At 40.8% G+C, this 16,705-nt stretch overlaps 1 protein-coding gene across 1 annotated transcript in view; it reads left to right on the top strand.

Annotated features, from left to right (window-relative positions):
* The window catches only part of GRID2 (glutamate ionotropic receptor delta type subunit 2), a 1,014,260-nt gene that overhangs the window by 843,433 nt on the left and 154,122 nt on the right, over positions 1-16,705 (top strand). Inside the window, exon 12 of the mRNA XM_024197621.2 lies at positions 12,237-12,375. Within this exon, the coding sequence (XP_024053389.2) occupies positions 12,237-12,375 (139 nt within the window). The remainder of the gene's footprint in view (positions 1-12,236; positions 12,376-16,705) is intronic.

The raw sequence follows: 16,705 nt of genomic DNA, 5'->3' as shown, positions 1-16,705 counted from the left end.
TCACTGATGTTATGATGTTACCCAGTTGCTATGTGCCATAGTGATGCGCTTCCCATTCCACTCTTTACCTTTCTGTCGCAGTGTCAGGGAGCTGGGTGGGAAAACAAGATTTATCACTGAAAAGGGAATTAATAAATATACTATAAGTAATATGTTATGCTAACATAATCTTAATCAGGTAATTATTAAAGGACTGCTTGGCCTTTAAGGATATTGATTTAATGGGAATTAATTTAATGTTTGAACACAGTTTGTGTAACATTATCATTGGTAGTGATGCAGAAAATTGGAATGTCAGCTCAGCTGAAAAGAGGTTAGCTTTTCCATTATCACACTGGATCCCAATGCTTATGGAATGCAGTTAATAGACCTCTATTTTATTATTTCAATATATATTTAAATGTTTTGGTTTTATCTAAAAGTCACTGAGTAAGAAACAGTGGGTGACAGTATTTATCACTGTGGTGTTTTTTAATCAGGGGCTTGAGTTCCTGTCTAACTGAGACTTATGAAAGTTCATTGGATTTTGTATTTGACTTGCCAGTCCTCCTTCCTTTCCTTTCTCCCTAGAGACATACACATACTCTTTGTATTTTCTGCTTTTCTATCCTCCAGGCTGCTCATCCAGTGTAGGATAAAGCAACACAAATACTTAACAGGGATAGGTTTATAGTTATGAAAAAGATAGCAGCATAAAAAGATTGAGCAGGCTCAGTGCGCTTCTGCAGGATGTTATAAATAGAATATTTTGAGACAATATGATGCACATTCTAGTCACACCTTAGGAGCTCTTTCTTGTGACCCATTCAGTTTTGAATTGGTAACAGTGTACATAATAGAAACCCATTGTGGGATGGGATATGTGTGTGTAACTCCTGTTTACTTGGTGGATGTTGTATCTGCTTATCCCAGGACTTAATTTGATCTTAGGTGTATATAATGCAAATTAGTTTCCCCCTTTATAGTACTTCTAACAATTAGCTAGTCAAGATGTATACACATATGCGTGCACAGGGAGAAGGGGAAGCTGTGCCTTTAACAACAAATGATTGAGAAAAAACATAGATTGAGGCCATGTCTGGTAGGCTTTTGCAGAGAGATTCATTTTCAAACAAGTTTTCAATTGAGGAATTCTATAACCATTTTTACCATGTCTTGGCAGGATGTTCCAGAGTGCAGAGGTACAATGTCTAAGTGATTAAGCTTCTCTGTCCCCAGACTGAAACCCCACACAACACAGGCAGTAAGTTGTCCAAACATGGTATCTGAAGAAATTTGTCAAACAGATAACAGGGACTAAAATTCATAAATACTTTGTAGTTTAGCAGTAGGGCCCAAATGCTAGACATACCACATCAAGAGTGTAAACAAGAGGAACTGCTCATAGAAGATTTCATAGATGCAGTACTTATTACTTTACCAATCACAGAAAAATACCTGCAAGAACTGAAAAAGAAGCAAGAGGCAGATGAATTGCTGAGCCATATCATGACTATGCAAAGTGGATTGGAGAAAAACAGACCAAGTCAGAAATTTAACTCAAGACATATTGGACAGTTTCTGTGGATCTTATTTCTTGATGAAGGAGTCCAGACCGATTATCGCTACATCAGTGCAACAGGAAATCCTTGACAAAATGCATGAGGGACCCCGAGGCATTACAAAATGCAGGGAAAGAGCTAAACATTCCGTTTGGTGACCTGAGCTGAGCAAACATCTACAACAGCAAGTTGAGAAATGTGATATTTGTGTTCGCTTGAGAACAAACCCAACAGAACCATTATTACAATCTCCTCTATCAGAAGGGCCAGATAGTGATCTTTTCTATCTGGATAATACAACCTACCTGTTGATGATTAATTATTTCTCAAGATACTTTGAAATTGTCAGGTTGTTTAACACCGCATCAAGTGCAGTTGCTGAAAGAATAAAAACCCATTTTTGCCTGTTTTCGGATTCCAGAGTAAGTAATTTCTGATGTTGGTTTTCAATTTTCCTCTGAGATCTTTAAGAGGTTTACAGATACCAATGGTCATGTCTAGCCTCCATTTTCCCTAGAGCAGAGGTTCCCAAACTGAGGGGTGGTGCGGAATATATTCTGTGGGGGAGGCGTGAGAAGCTTTAGGGGAGAAATTTACTGAACACATTTTAGCCACAGTAATGAATAACTAGCAAAACTGATTCCTCCAGACATATCAGGTCCTCAGATGGCACTGTGCATTGACAGATTTCTGTTATGCTTGCATAGCATTACACAAAGTTGTTGCTATCTGTACGTTAATCCATTTGCTCCGACATGGTGTGCACATTAAATTGTAAGCATAGACCGTAATCGCAGTTTTCCTTTTGCTCTTATTGCAGTGGACCATTGGCTCTGTTTGAATCAATGCCTTACTGTTTTTAATATGTAGTGAGAGTTGCATGTTGATTTTTTCCCATCGGTATATGTGCTTGTGTGGCAGGGGGGAAGGAGGGTGCCTAAACTACTACAGATACAAAGAAGGGGGCACAATCAAATAACTTTGAGAATCACTGCCCTAGAGCAGTGGTTCCCAAACTTGTTCCGCCGCTTGTGCAGGGAAAGCCCCTGGAGGGCTGGGTCGGTTTGTTTACCTGCCACATCTGCAGGTTGGGCCGATCGCGGCTCCCAGTGGCTGCGGTTCGCTGCTCCAGACCAATGGGAGCTGCTGGAAGCGGCGCGGGCTGAGGCACCTTAAAGACTAACAGATTTATTTGGGCATAAGCTTTCATGGGTAAAAACCTCACTTCTTCAGATGCAACTTTCTTCTAAATCTTCAGATTCTCATCTTGCCCTTTTGGCTTACCAGTCAACACCTCTACAAAGTGGATTCAGCCCTGCAGGACTATTCATTGGAAAGAAGTAGAGTTCCATTATCCCAAACATCCCTTCCCAAATGGATGCTTATAAGCCTGGCTTCCTGAGACTACAAAGAAAGAAGATTAATATAAACCCTGTCAGAAGCAGGACTTTGGCAGGCACCACAGAGATCATGTCTAGGTGAAAGATTCTCAAGAAAAGGGGACAGTGCAGTGACATGCAGGAACCCCACACTCCTACTTTGTTAGTGTGCCAGCAGGAATCATCCATCAGAGCTGGTGTCATTTTGTTGGGTCACCAGGTGGACATCCGGTACACCCTGATTGATACCGCCCCGACTGAACCTGTGAAATACTCGATCTACCCACATAGAATGAGGAGTGTGTCCTGTAGATCCTCTCCCTGAGATGAGATATCCAACTACAGAAAGGTAGTCTCCTACATTCCTGGAGAATGACATAAGATCTTGAGAAGTAAAGAAAATCAGAAGACTGGTAGACTAATGTCTTAAAAAGGCAGAATAAATCCCTGACCCAAGGCTGAAGGTTCAAGAAATCTACTCTGTCCTTCATAGGGCTTGTGTTGATAGTTCATTCCTACTACATGTTGTTCTTTAATGAAAAGTTTGGATAAAGGTGTCACAAACCTGTCCTCAACAGAGTGCCCCCTGAGGAGCTACATGGTGAAGTAAACAAAACAGTCTGCAGTCAGCAAACAGGATTAAATAAAGGTATGAAGAAAAAGACGGAAGGAAATATACCATTAAAGAAGGAAAAGAAACTCAGGAGCCATCTCTGGTCAGGATATTGGCTTCTCTTACTTTAGAGGGTCTTGGAAGTATCACAATCCCCTTCAGAGTTCACTGGGCCTCCATTACAAGTCTTAGTCTCATTCCCCTTCTTAGCTCAGGGGATCTGTGGCCTCCTTCCACAAACTCAGGGACTCTGGCCTCTCTCTCTCTCTCTCTCTGGGAGCTGGGAAGCACAACAGCCTGTTCCCTTGGGGGAGTTCCCTTCTTTTAGCACCTCCTCCAGTCCTCACATAATTAGCAGGTACAGAGGGGCGGGGCCACTCCAGCCCAAAGCAGCTTCTTAACCCCTTACATGCAGGTGTGGGGTTCATATACTCTGTCATAAAAGGTTTTATCACCCTTTGCTTTTCACAAATCCATTCCACTTTCTGAACGTTTACAGCCACTATTCAGTGTGGCCACTGAGGGAATATAGCAAGGAGGTAAGAGTCTGTATATACAGGAAATAAAGACAGTCTTGCATTCACCCTGAGCACATCCTGGGTCTCTGTAATCTCTCCATGAACTGTGAGCCATACCCTGAGCTAACTTAAAATCAATGGTGGCACCGTTGCTTGAGCGTGCAGCTGAGCATCTGACCCTATGTCATCTTCTATGTTAGGAAAGCACATAACAGACTTTGGGCACTACTACTGTTTAAATAATAATAATAATAATACATGATCAAGTGCCACCTCTTTAGAAAATGAGAAGAAAACAAAAAATTGCTTTACCCAACAACTCCTATCATCAGAGAGACACAGCTGGCATTCAGAATTAATGCAACCAGTACTCACACCGACTCTTGTATAGCAATATAATATCTGTGCCCTTCCACAGTTTGCTGTTTGAAAGAGCACAGTTAATCTGAGAACCAAATTATCTGAAATTTTTCATTGCTGAAAAACGACTACATTCTGGGGTCAAAAAAGAAAGATATCATAGAGGAAAAAAGGGTAGCAAAAAAAAAGCTATGGTGAGCACTTGTATATATTGTTCAGGAACATGTGAAAACTGGCTGCTGGTCCTGTCTTGTGCTCAGTTCCTTTCCAACCCTCATTCACTGCTGCAATCTGTTAATATTTGAAAGGCAGACTAACTCAGCTACTGACTTACAAACCTTATTTGTATCAATGTGAACTAAGGAGGCAACCCCAATTCAAGAAGCCATATTCTTCCCTTATAGGATACAAGTAACAAGTCACTTGATGTTAATTTTATCCCACAGTGTGAGAATCCAAACTCAGGATGTAATGGGCATCCCACATGAGATGGAGATTAATGTACTTAGAGCAATTCAAGGAGACATGACAAAATATGGATGAAAAATGAGAAGACTAGAATAAGAGCTCTTTATCGTGAGAGAGATTTCAACAACTTCTGAACTTCAGTTATGTTACAGCTGGCAGAAATAGAATCATGGGACTGGAAGGGACTTCAAGAGGTCATCTAGTCCAGTCCCCTGCACTCATGGCAGGACTAAGTATTATCTCTAGACTATCCCTGAAAGGTGTTTGTCTAATCTGCTCTTTAAAATCTCCAATGATGGAGATTCCACAACCTCCCTGGGCAATTTATTCCAGTGCTTAACAACTCTGGCAGTTAGGAAGTTTTTCCTAATGTCCAACCTAAACCTCTCTTGCTGCAATTTAAGCCCATTGCTTCTTGTCCTATCCTCAGTGGTTAAGAAGAACAATTTTTCTCTCTCCTCCTTGTAACAACCTTTTATGTACTTGAAAACTGTTATGTTCCCCCATCAGTCTTCTCTTTTCCAGACTAAACAAATTGGTCTAAACTGTTCCCAACAGACTTGCAAGTTTTTCATTTGTGAAAATGTAAACTGTGCTATTCTGTTCTATAGAATCTAAGGCTTTCTATTCTATTCTATTCTATTCTATTCTATTCTATCATTCTAAGGATTACATTGACTAGAGCTGGTTGAAACATTTTTGGCAAAAGGAAACGTTGAAGCATATCAGTTCTGATGATGTTTTTTTGGAGGGGAGGACAGTGCAGTAAGAGGCTTGTACTTCATAGCCTGGTGATTAAGGCACTGGTTTTGGATGAGGGAGATCTAAGTTGAAGTCCCTGCTCTGCCTGATTCAGAATGATCTGGGATGAAAAACTATTCTGAAGCAGGGTCTCCTGCATCCTAGACCAGTGAAAACCTCTGTTTTTGGTTCAAAACCAGACATTTTGACACAATTCTAGTTTTTGTGAGAACATCTGAGTTGGTTTTTGCTCCATGGCAGAATGAAACCAAATTTTGAAACCTCAAAAGTTGCCATGAAACGAAATTGTTGTCCTCCAATCAGCAGTCATTCGGACCTGATTCCTAGCCTTTGTAAGGAGCGGTGCATAGCTGCATCTTCCCCAGAGGAGCCCTGAGAGTTTACAATCCCTTTCTTAGCACCCATGATGTATTTATTGTGCCCATTCAAAGTGCCACACCTTATCCCCCTGCGCTGATTCAGCTCAGCTGGCCAGCCCTTTGAGGGGCAGAGCCAGGGGCTGCCCCCATTCCCCACCAACTGGCTCATGGCAGAGAAAAGCAGTCCTCCAGAGTCTGATCTCCTCCTCCCCCAATCCCCAAGTATGAGAAGGCCATACAGGACAGGGAGCTTCTGCACCCGTTGCTTAAGTGCGTGGCTGCTTAATGGGAAGTGACAGTCCTGCCCCAATAGAGCAAATTTTTCAGATTTCATGCCAAAAAGAAAAAAAAAATCATGTTTGTTCCAATAAAGATATTGAAAAAGGTGCAGGATGCTAGCCGTAATACAGCTACCCATTTGCTTTAATTATGGTTGCATAATAAATTTCTTTTTGTGACTGTTAAACTAATGTGTTTAACTTCTAAATATTACACATTACCATTGTGGATGTTAAATCAATATTAAATCAGCTTGGGAGCCTTGTTTACAGGCTCTGACATTGGGATCTACATGCCCACTATCTACATGTCTAGTGTCACAAATGCCAGCACTGGACTTGGAAATGCCAACTGTAATTTCAAGTTTAAAAAGAAACATTTCACCATTTATTCGCGGTGACAAGGGCTTTTTTTTTTTAAATTCTGTGATCTTTCATTGTTTCATTGTTCTGCGCTGGGCAAATGAGTGCAGCTTTCCTTGAAACCAGCAATTGACATACCCTTGAAAAACAAGGTGGTTGCATACCACTCTAACTGCTTTGAATGATTCACATTCAGTCCCATGCTACAGAGTAGCAGGTTGTCTCCAGGCTGTGGTACATGCTGTCTGTGCCATTCTTCAGCTAGCTAACCCCTCTTCTCACCTAGAGCCTCACCTTACATTGTTCTTCACTCTCAGTAGTCTTTAAACCTACTGGCTGTAAGGGAGAATAACTTAGAGTATTGGAATTTTACAGGAATCACATTATCCCTCAGACAGTATTGTTTTCTCTGATCTTTGTGTCTGTCCAATAATGTATTAGGTTGTTCCATGTTGTCGGGGCAACATGATTTTTCCCCAGCCTGCTGATACATTACTAGAAGAATTGTCAAGGAAAGGGGAATAAACAGAAACACATGAAGACTTAAGGATGAATTGACTTTCTGAAGTAGGCAAGAATTACCTACAAATTCAGGTTATTACTAGGCGTAATTAAGGAGAGCCATTTTAGATAAAAGAGGTGGCAGGACTAAAAATGTTCTCTTTCTCTATCGTGTCTATGATAACATAGCTCTTATTAGCAAATTTCCAGTATAGTTTACTTAGGAAAATATCTTTTTAAAAATTAGAGTGACAAGTAGGGTGAGATAATATCTTTTTTGGACCAACTTCTGTCCAACAAAAGATATTACCTCACCCACCTTGTCTCTCTAATATCCTGGGATCAACAAGGCTACAACAACACTTTTAAAAAATTATTCTTCATTCATAGTGTTTCATTCCTAAACACAGTGTGAAGAATTAAATATGGATTCAATTTAAGTGACTTTCAGTGAACATAAAAGGTGTCAGATTGCACTGACGATTGGATCCTGTATTTATCCACAAAATAGTGCACAATGAGCAACAGTATGAGCTTCCCCCATACCATCCTACCCATGTGGAAGGGGCAAGACTAGAGGATATTTCATGTCTGTATTCATTAATGTTGGACTTGAGTGGAAGTTGTGGATGTGCAGAACTTTCCAGGATTCAGCTCTAAGTGCTTAGCCTCTGGTAAAACTGTCAACGGAGTGCTAATTAGTGGTGCTTTTTGTTATAGGGACATGTATGTGTCCTTTAGGAACTGGAATGAGACCAACCAACTCATTTCACACAGGTCACCTAACATCTGTCAGACGGTAATGACTTTCAATCGTTACCAACGTAGGGCTATATTCTATTGTGTTTTGCTGGTGTGATGTGAGAGGAAGGTGACAGGAGGAGTGTTTAGGAAGTCTATATGTATAGCCCCATATATATTATGTGTATTTTAATATATGTATGGTAATATAATATTGTAGATAATATATTTTGTGGCATATATATTAGGAACCCTTAATGGACAAAAAAGCACTAAGGAAACGGTGTCCATAAACCATAGCCCCAGTGCGCCTGCATATAAGTCTGTCCTTGTTGATCTGCTTGGCTGTCTCCCTACTACATATGCTACAATCATTACCAACCAGTGCTAGCTGAGTATCCAAAATGCTCCTTTTCATACCAACAGAAATGTGCACCCAATAATGCATTTACCAGACTCACCCCATAAAATCCTGGCAGGATTTTAAGAAGAATCTGCCAGCTTTTCTGCTCCCCATAGAAGCACTAGCCAGCAGAGGACTTGATCCTCAGACTACATATGCATTAATGACAAAGGCTGCATAACCTACTGCCACTATCCTGAGCCACTGAGTTCCTCCCTGCCCTACCAAAACAGTGAGTTTAGATGAAAACAAAGCAGAGTTTTCTCTTATAAGGTTAGAGGTCATAATAAGTGAAATGTCTGAGCTGACTGTACAAGAACAGCATAGCATGAAATCCTTCTGTTTCATCCACCTAATAAAACTCCAAAGAAAGGATCTTATGGCAGCAAAATGTGTCTCTTTCAATTTCTGCTCCTCTTTAGCAAGGGAATGAGGAGCTTGACTCTGTCGCTGAGAGAAAGCATTGGAATGCAGTTGCTGTCTGTGCTTTCTCAAAATGCCTGTTTTTAAAGCATCCGTGTAAAGGATGAGGTCTGAGTGGGACTGAGGTACATTTCATACCAGGGAAGTGCAGAACTATTTTGAAATGCATTCCCTACAAAAATGGTGAAAAGTGGTACCAGCATATAAGGAAATGTGTGCTGCATGCCGGTCTGTGTCCTCAAGCTGCAGTCATTAACTATTGATGGTGTAAACAACAGCTCTGTTGATAAACGGCAGGTCTTTTTCACAAACAGCTGTGTGCACTACAGAGACTTCCTGCTGAACCACACATTTTCAGATATTTAAAGCCTCATTAATAATGTGGGTTTGAAAGAAGAATGCACAGAAGTGAGTGGTGATAAGAAACTTCAGATGGGAAGAAGGACCACTTTGAGCAGTACCAGGATGCTGGGGGGAGGGGGAGACGTATAAATGGTTAGATCAGCTCCCCAATAAATAGGATCCTTGTTTGAGAATTTCAACTGTGCATAAAAAGCAGGTGGGTGACTTTCAATGGTCCTCTTCTTTCTGCCAACTCATTTCAATTAAAAACAGTGGGAAGCTACTTTTAGTTTTATTCATGAGGTTGAAAAATGAAATTGCAAGCAGGGCTAAGAAATTGCTGGCATCCGCTTCATCTCCCCACCTATTTCAATTTAATTCAGAGCTAAACTGCAGGGATTGGCACCTGAAGGTTAAAAGAACAATCAACCTGTTGGGTTAATTTGGTATCTCCGTCTATTTTCATTTGATTGTCATTTATTTTTGATTGAAAGATTCCAAATGCATTACAAAAACCCCTGTAAAGTGGAAATATCCCATTAAAGGATTTCATTTACAACTTGTGCTGGACATGAAACCAGGTCTTCAAAAGTTAAAGTTAATTTTGGTCTTCAAAAAGTCCTAATATTGAAATAGCATCTACTGATATGATCAGGAGATTCTTATTTCAGATAATTATACGGCATATTGGAAATAGGAGGAAATGTTTTTCTGACTGCATAAGTCTAATGTAGATCTTGTCTTTTTTAATACTGGAGTTTTTAAAAGGCAGTGGCACCCACTTATAATTAATTCAGGTAGAGTGAAACACAATGTATAATGAAGTAGAATTAAAGCCTCATATTCTTTTAAAACATACCAATGCACAGTTGCATGTAATGTGGGTTTGAAAGAAGAATGCACAGAAGTGAGGGCTGGGAAGAAACTTCTGATGGAAAGAAGGCCTACTTTGAGCAGTACCAGCTTTCATATGTACAGATGTTAACAAAACTATGAAATTGTCAGTAGTATTCAGAGATGAATTAAAATTCTAGGTAGACTCAAATTGCAACTGAAAAGGATCTTATTCTCATTTATACTTAAAATGAGTGTAACTGTAATTTACATGAACTCTCAGACCACTTTACACTGCCAGAGCAGCGTGAAGAGGTTTAAGTGCAAGTGAAAATCAAGCATAAAGTGTTTATAGCTGATTCAATTTACAGTAAGCTATCAGTGCTTACAGAACCCCTTTGATCTTTGTAAAATCTAGTGACTGAATCTAGGTTGTTTTTTTAAGAATGGTAAAGAAAATACATAGAACTAAGTTTGAGCTGAATATCATTTTACAAAACTTGGATAAAAACAATTAAGCTTTTTTCTTCTCCCTTGGGTTTTGCAATAAGGCTAAATACAGTTGGACTGTTTATTTAGATTTTTTTTTTAAAACAAAACAAATTAAATCTCTGGCGCTGGACTCATTTGTTCAAAATACCAGTTTAAGGTTGTCTTTATTTCTGGTGACCATTAGTGTCATTCTCTGAATGCTCTGTATGATAGGAAATTTGGGTAACAGAAATTATGAGATTAGATTATAAATCAAGATTGTTCTTCCTTAGGAAGAGAGGGGAAACCTCCTTCCTCATCCCTTTCTTTAGTATTGTTAGAAGAAAGAGGGGAATTGAGGAAAAACTTGAACGCCCAATAGAAATTCTGAAAGTAAAGGAGAATGAATCTCTAAGAAACATACGCAGGTCTGGTTCTCTAGTCGGAAATTCCTGTTCTTGTGATGGACTTTGGAATCCAGAACATTCACACACCAACAGGAAGGAATGGAAGGAAGAAAAGTTGACAGACTCTGGGTGGGATTTTCAAAAGCACTCAGCATTGATCTGATTCTGCTTCCACTGAAGTCAAGCTAAAACTCCCATTGATTACGGCGTGAGCAGAACTCGCCAACAGAGTACTCTTAAAATCCTACTCAGAAAGTATATATCAATTTGCCACTCTTTTTGACCAGTAGTTTCTAAAGGACATAAGGAAAGAGAGAGGTAAGGAGAATTATTTGAATTGGAGTTTGTCTGAGAAAACTTCCTTAACATGAAAAGCCTGTGTATAAAACAATCAGCCTTCCAGGTATGCAGTAGCTAGGGAGAAGAAAAGGAAAGCATCGTAGACAATCAAGGAAACAGGTTAACTGTGATTGCATACTGCACTGATTTGTCTATCTTTGGTTATTTCTAGCTGTGACAATTTCTACCCCTGAGCTTTATTTTTTTAGACAATGATTTTTCTTTCATTCTTCCTGTGTGTGATTTTGAATGAACTCATTGAAATAGAAAAGAACTACTTCAAAAATGTCAGACCAACGTGTTTGGTAGATGGGCAGAAATTGTTTGTTTAAAGAATGACCTATATGCTTGTTGCTAGATTATATCTTGGTGAATGTTATGCTTCTGGACCATGTGATTATTCCGCATTGCTATTGACAAAATTAGAATAAATTAAGCTGTGTGGTAGTTTTGAGTGCTGCAAAACAAATTCTGTGTGCCACCTCAAAGTGGGTACATTTCATTGCTCGTGAAGTTACTGCTTACCTAGCTAACAGGGTAGTTGAGGCTGACATAATGTTTGCAAAGCACTTTTGAGATTAAACAAACTATATAAAATAAAAGTATATTGTTCTACTTCAGTATAAATGGAGTTTCTGTATATTTGAGCTCACTTTAAGCAGATTCTACATATATTTGCGACATCTGCAACAGCACATCTGGCTATCATCACAGCTGTGAAAAAAAATTGTGCTTTTGTTTTTTGTTTTAAGAAACTCCATCAGCTCCAAAGCATAGGGAGAGCTTAATTAAAGCCATTAAAGAAATCTGTAAGGAAAAGAAATATCATAAGTGCTTAAATATGCTGTTTTTGTTCTGAGCTCATGAAATCTGTCTCCCGTACTGGACTGTCAGATGAATCACAGTTAAATACACAGTGATGAAGGAGTTCATAGAAAGCCTCTTGGAGTGGAGGTGTGGGCTCCCTTTAACACTCTTCTTTGTATAGAAATTATGGTTCAAATTCTGCTCACTTCACTAATAAAAGTATTCCACTGATAGTGTCACTGTTTACATAATCAAGGCATTAACAGTGAAGGTTTGGCTCTGCATCATGCAAATGAGAGCTCTAATTTTCCTTCTTCTGTCCAACAGGAGGAGAAGTTCCTTATACGACACTGGCAACGCGAATGATGATGGGCGCCTGGTGGCTTTTTGCTTTGATTGTCATCTCATCTTACACAGCAAACCTAGCAGCTTTTCTCACAATCACTCGCATTGAGAACTCCATCCAGTAAGTGGACAAAGAACAGATGGTGGGTGGGTGTGTCTGTGGGGGTGTGTAAGTATATGAAAAGGTGGAAACCCTGAGAAAAAACACTCTTTAGCCAATATTCTTTGGGGCAGAATGTCTCGCAGATCAATCTAACTGGTAACTTACTGCAAGCTAATTACTTTTCTCAGGGTAGGTCTACACTTACCCGGTAGTTCGGCGGCAAGCAAATCGAACTTCTGGGTTCGACTTATCGCGTCTTGTCTGGACGCGATAAGTCGAACCCGGAAGTGCTCGCCGTCGACTGCGGTACTCCAGCTCGACAAGAGGAGTACGTAAAGTCGAGGGGGGAGCCTGCCTGCCGCGTCTGGACGGAGGTAAGTTCGAACTAAGTTACTTCGAACTTCTGCTACGTTATTCACGTAGCTGAAGTTGCGTACCTTAGTTCGAATTGGGGGGTTAGTGTAGACCTGCCCTCAGGCACAAAGAAGTTTATGTCCCTTAGACGTATATATATTCTAAAGGAAATTGTTACTGTCTAAAAGGTTTGAGGAAGTAGAACCTGGAACAGTTATTTAATGTCTGTGGTTGTCAGACGTCCCCCACGAAAAGGTGCTATTATATCAGTGTTTGAAATGGAAAAATAAGTATTGAAGTGCTCCCCTTCCACACTCTCCAGTTGTAATCAGCCCCAAGAGTCTGTATCCTGACCCTTTCATGGCAGTTAGTCAAAGAGTTGGTTGTTTCTGAGGGTTTAAAATGAAACTCCCCCTTTTCTGCCAGGGAAATGCAATCAAATGTGTTAATATGAATGAATAAATAAAATTAACAGACCCATTCTCTCCTTCATTTTAAGCTCGTATTTTTGCCATATCATTTTCCTCACACTTTCTTCTTGCGACCTGTCTGCTGCTTTCTCCTTTCCCTTTGTATTTACTCTCCTTTTCCTCTCTGCATCTCCACATCTTGTTATTTCTCTGTCTCCCTCCCAGGATTGCTCGTGTCTTCCCCTGTCTAAGAGTAGATCTGTACTGCATTCTGAGGTGTGGTTGCAGCCTGGGTAGACATACCTGTGTTTGCAAGGATAAAAATAGCAATGCTGATACTGCAACACAGTCTTCAGGTGAAGACTGCACCACGAGTACATACCTAGGGGCCATAGAATGCTTTCACAGCCCACACTTGAGCCTGGGCACCTGTCTAGAGTGCTCTTTTAGCTGTACTAGCATGGCTAGAGCTATCACAGGTATATCTACCCATGCTTGGTCACACCTTGGATTGCAGGGTAGGCGTACCCTTGGTTACTATTAGCTATCTTTCCATCTGACCCCCTGTGACAGGTTAGATCACAGAACCCCGTTTGGGAGCTGCCACCTGATGTGCCAAGACTACTTCTGCTCCTGCTTTCCCTGCCAAGCTCGGGACCCCAGCATCCTGTCTTGCTGAGCCAGACACGCCCATCTGCTCCAACACAGACCCAGGGCCTGAATTACTTGCCCCAAAGCTTCAGACTTAACTGAAAGCAGTTTACAGAAGTGTTCTTGTCTTTAACACTCAGATGCCCAACTTCCAATGGGGTCTAAAACCCAAATAAATCTGTTTTACCCTGTATAAAGCTTATACAAGGTAAACTCATAAATTGTTTACCCTCTATAACACTGATAGAGAGAGATGCACAGCTGTTTGCCCCCCCCCCCCAGGTATTAATACATACTCTGGGTTAATTAATAAGTAAAAGGTGATTTTATTAAATACAGAAAGTAGGATTTAAGTGGTTTCAAGTAGTAACAGACAGAACAAAGTGAATTACCAAGTGAAATAAAATAAAACACGCAAATCTAAGCCTAATACAGTAATACAATTGAGTACAGATAAAATCTCACCCTGAGAGATGTTTCAATAAGTTTCTTTCACAGACTGGATGCCTTCCTAGTCTGGGCACAATCCTTTCCCCTGGTACAGCCCTTGTTTCAGCTCAGGTGGTAGCTAGGGGATTCCTCATGATGGCTCCTCCTTTGTTCTGTTCCACCCATTTATATATCTTTTGCATAAGGCAGGAATCCTTTGTCCCTCTCTGGGTTCCCCCCCCCCATCCTTCTTAATGGAAAGACACCAGGTTAAAGATGGATTCCAGTTTAGGTGACATGATCACATGTCACTGTAAGACTTCATTACCCACTTGCCAGCACATACGTATACAGGAAGACTTACAAGTAAAACAGAGCCATCTGCAGTCAATTGGTTAATGGGAGTTATCAAGATTTCAAACCACCATTAATGGCCCACACTTTGCATAATTACAATAGGCCCTTAGAGTTATATTTTATATTTCTAGTTTCAGATACAAGAGTGGTACATTTATACAAATAGGATGATCACACTTAGTAGATAATAAGCTTTGTAATGATACCTTACAAGAGACCTTTTGTATAAAGCATATTTCAGTTATATTAGCATATTTTTATAAAATTATATAAAGTGCAAGTCACACCTCCCATCTCCTTTTTCAGGTCTCCCTATGTATTTCTCTCTCCCTCTTACCATAGGAACCTTTATCTCTACTTTACTCCTCCTCTGTTCTTCAAACTCATGACTCCCTCCGCAAACAGCACTCCGTGTGTCATCATCTCCCACCCCACCCACCAAAATCGCTGTCTCTCTTCTTACCAAAAACCAGAAACTGTATATGGGAGGGAAGGCAAAGATTTTGGAAAGACGCAGAGACTTTGATGAAGAAGGGGGGAACATAGTCTCTAACCCCCATAAAAAATGTCTGTTCCCTCAGGAAGGGAGCCCCTATATGTCTCCCCCCCCCCACGCAAGAACATGTCTCTTCCCAACACCCTATAAATATCTGTCCGATTTTGTTCCTTCTCCAAATGTCACTCTGCCTCCCCTTCCATGACCCCACCACTAATTTTGCCTCCCCCTTCCTTCATCTCCCATACAAGAAGGGAGTTCTAGCCAGCCCTGCTTACTGGGAGACCACCACCCATTCTTGGTAGCAGGGCTGAGTGCTTAGGGCCAGGTGGCTTTGTCATATATCTGCCTGGAGAGAGAGGGGATGATGAGACCTTTCTGTAAATCCTTGGTTTGGATAGGGAGGAATAGCTATTAAGAAGAGCTGTACATGCAGCTATATGCCTTTCCAGGGAGAAAAGGAACAGCTGGAGAGTAAGCAGATGCTGGGGTGTACTGGAGATGGGCTTGAATCAGAACCCCAGATTAGAATAAGTGATAAACTGGAGAGGGTTCTGAGAAGAGAATGATTAAAGGATTGGAAAGCATGTCATATAATTAGGGACTCAAGGAGCTCAATCTATTTAGCTTAACAAAGAAGAAATTAAGGGGTGACCTTATCAGTCTGTAAGTACCTACGTGGTTAACAAATATTTGATAACGGGCTCTTCAGTCTAGCAGACAAAGGTGTAACACAATCCAGTGGCTAGAAGCTGAAGCTAGACAAATTCAGACCGGAAATAAGGCATACATTTTAATTAACCATTAGAACAATTTACCAAGGATTGTGGTGGATTCTTCATCACTGGCAATTTTTAAATCAAGATTGGATATTTTTTCTAAAGATATGCTCTAGTTCAAACAGGAATTAATTCAAGGAAGTTATGGGCTGTGTTATGCAGGAGGTCAGACTAGATGACCACAGTGGCTAGAACTTGCTTAGAATCTATTAAACACTCCTGAATTTAGGGAAAATTCAGATTTCTCTCTCTTTTTGAAACCAAAATTTGTGACTCAGGCTCATTGTGCTTATGTACCATTATGATCATGCTGCCCAATGTGTCCTACTGTGCATACAAACACATCGAAACTGCATTATATAATTGCTTAGGTCAAATTAAAATCTTCTTTTGATACTTAAATGTTAAATTGTGAGATCTCTTGTTGCTGAAGAGGTGCTTTGGCAGAACTGAAATGTTAGACTCATTAGGGAGTAAGCTTGGGCTGTTGATCTGTTGATTAGTAAAGGATCTCAGCTGTTTTTTTAAAAAAAGATATTTCTTTCAGTCTTACACGACAAAAAGAAAGTGTCAATAAATTGTTCTCTCAACCACGCTCAGGGCCGGCTCTAGGATTTTTGCCGCCCTAAGCAAAAACAATTTTGGCCGTCCCCCACCCCCCCGTTTTTTAATTACCCCACCCCCTGGCCCCGCCTCAACTCCGCCCCTTCCCCAAATCCCCAGCCCTGCCTCCTCTCCCCAGGCTCTCAAGCCTGGGAGGGAGGGGGAGCAGCGGCGCGCGAAACGGCCACTCGGGATCTCCCCCTCCCTCCCAGGTTTGAGAGCCTGGGAGGGAGGGGGAGACTCCGAGTGGCCGCGGCGCGGCTCTCAAG

This window comes from Terrapene carolina, unplaced genomic scaffold (genome assembly GCF_002925995.2).
Source record: "Terrapene carolina triunguis isolate 2854851 unplaced genomic scaffold, T_m_triunguis-2.0 Scaffold789, whole genome shotgun sequence".
NCBI lineage: Eukaryota > Metazoa > Chordata > Testudines > Emydidae > Terrapene > Terrapene triunguis.
Note: the sequence above shows the minus strand (reverse complement) of the source record. Positions and strands in the feature narration are given on the sequence as shown.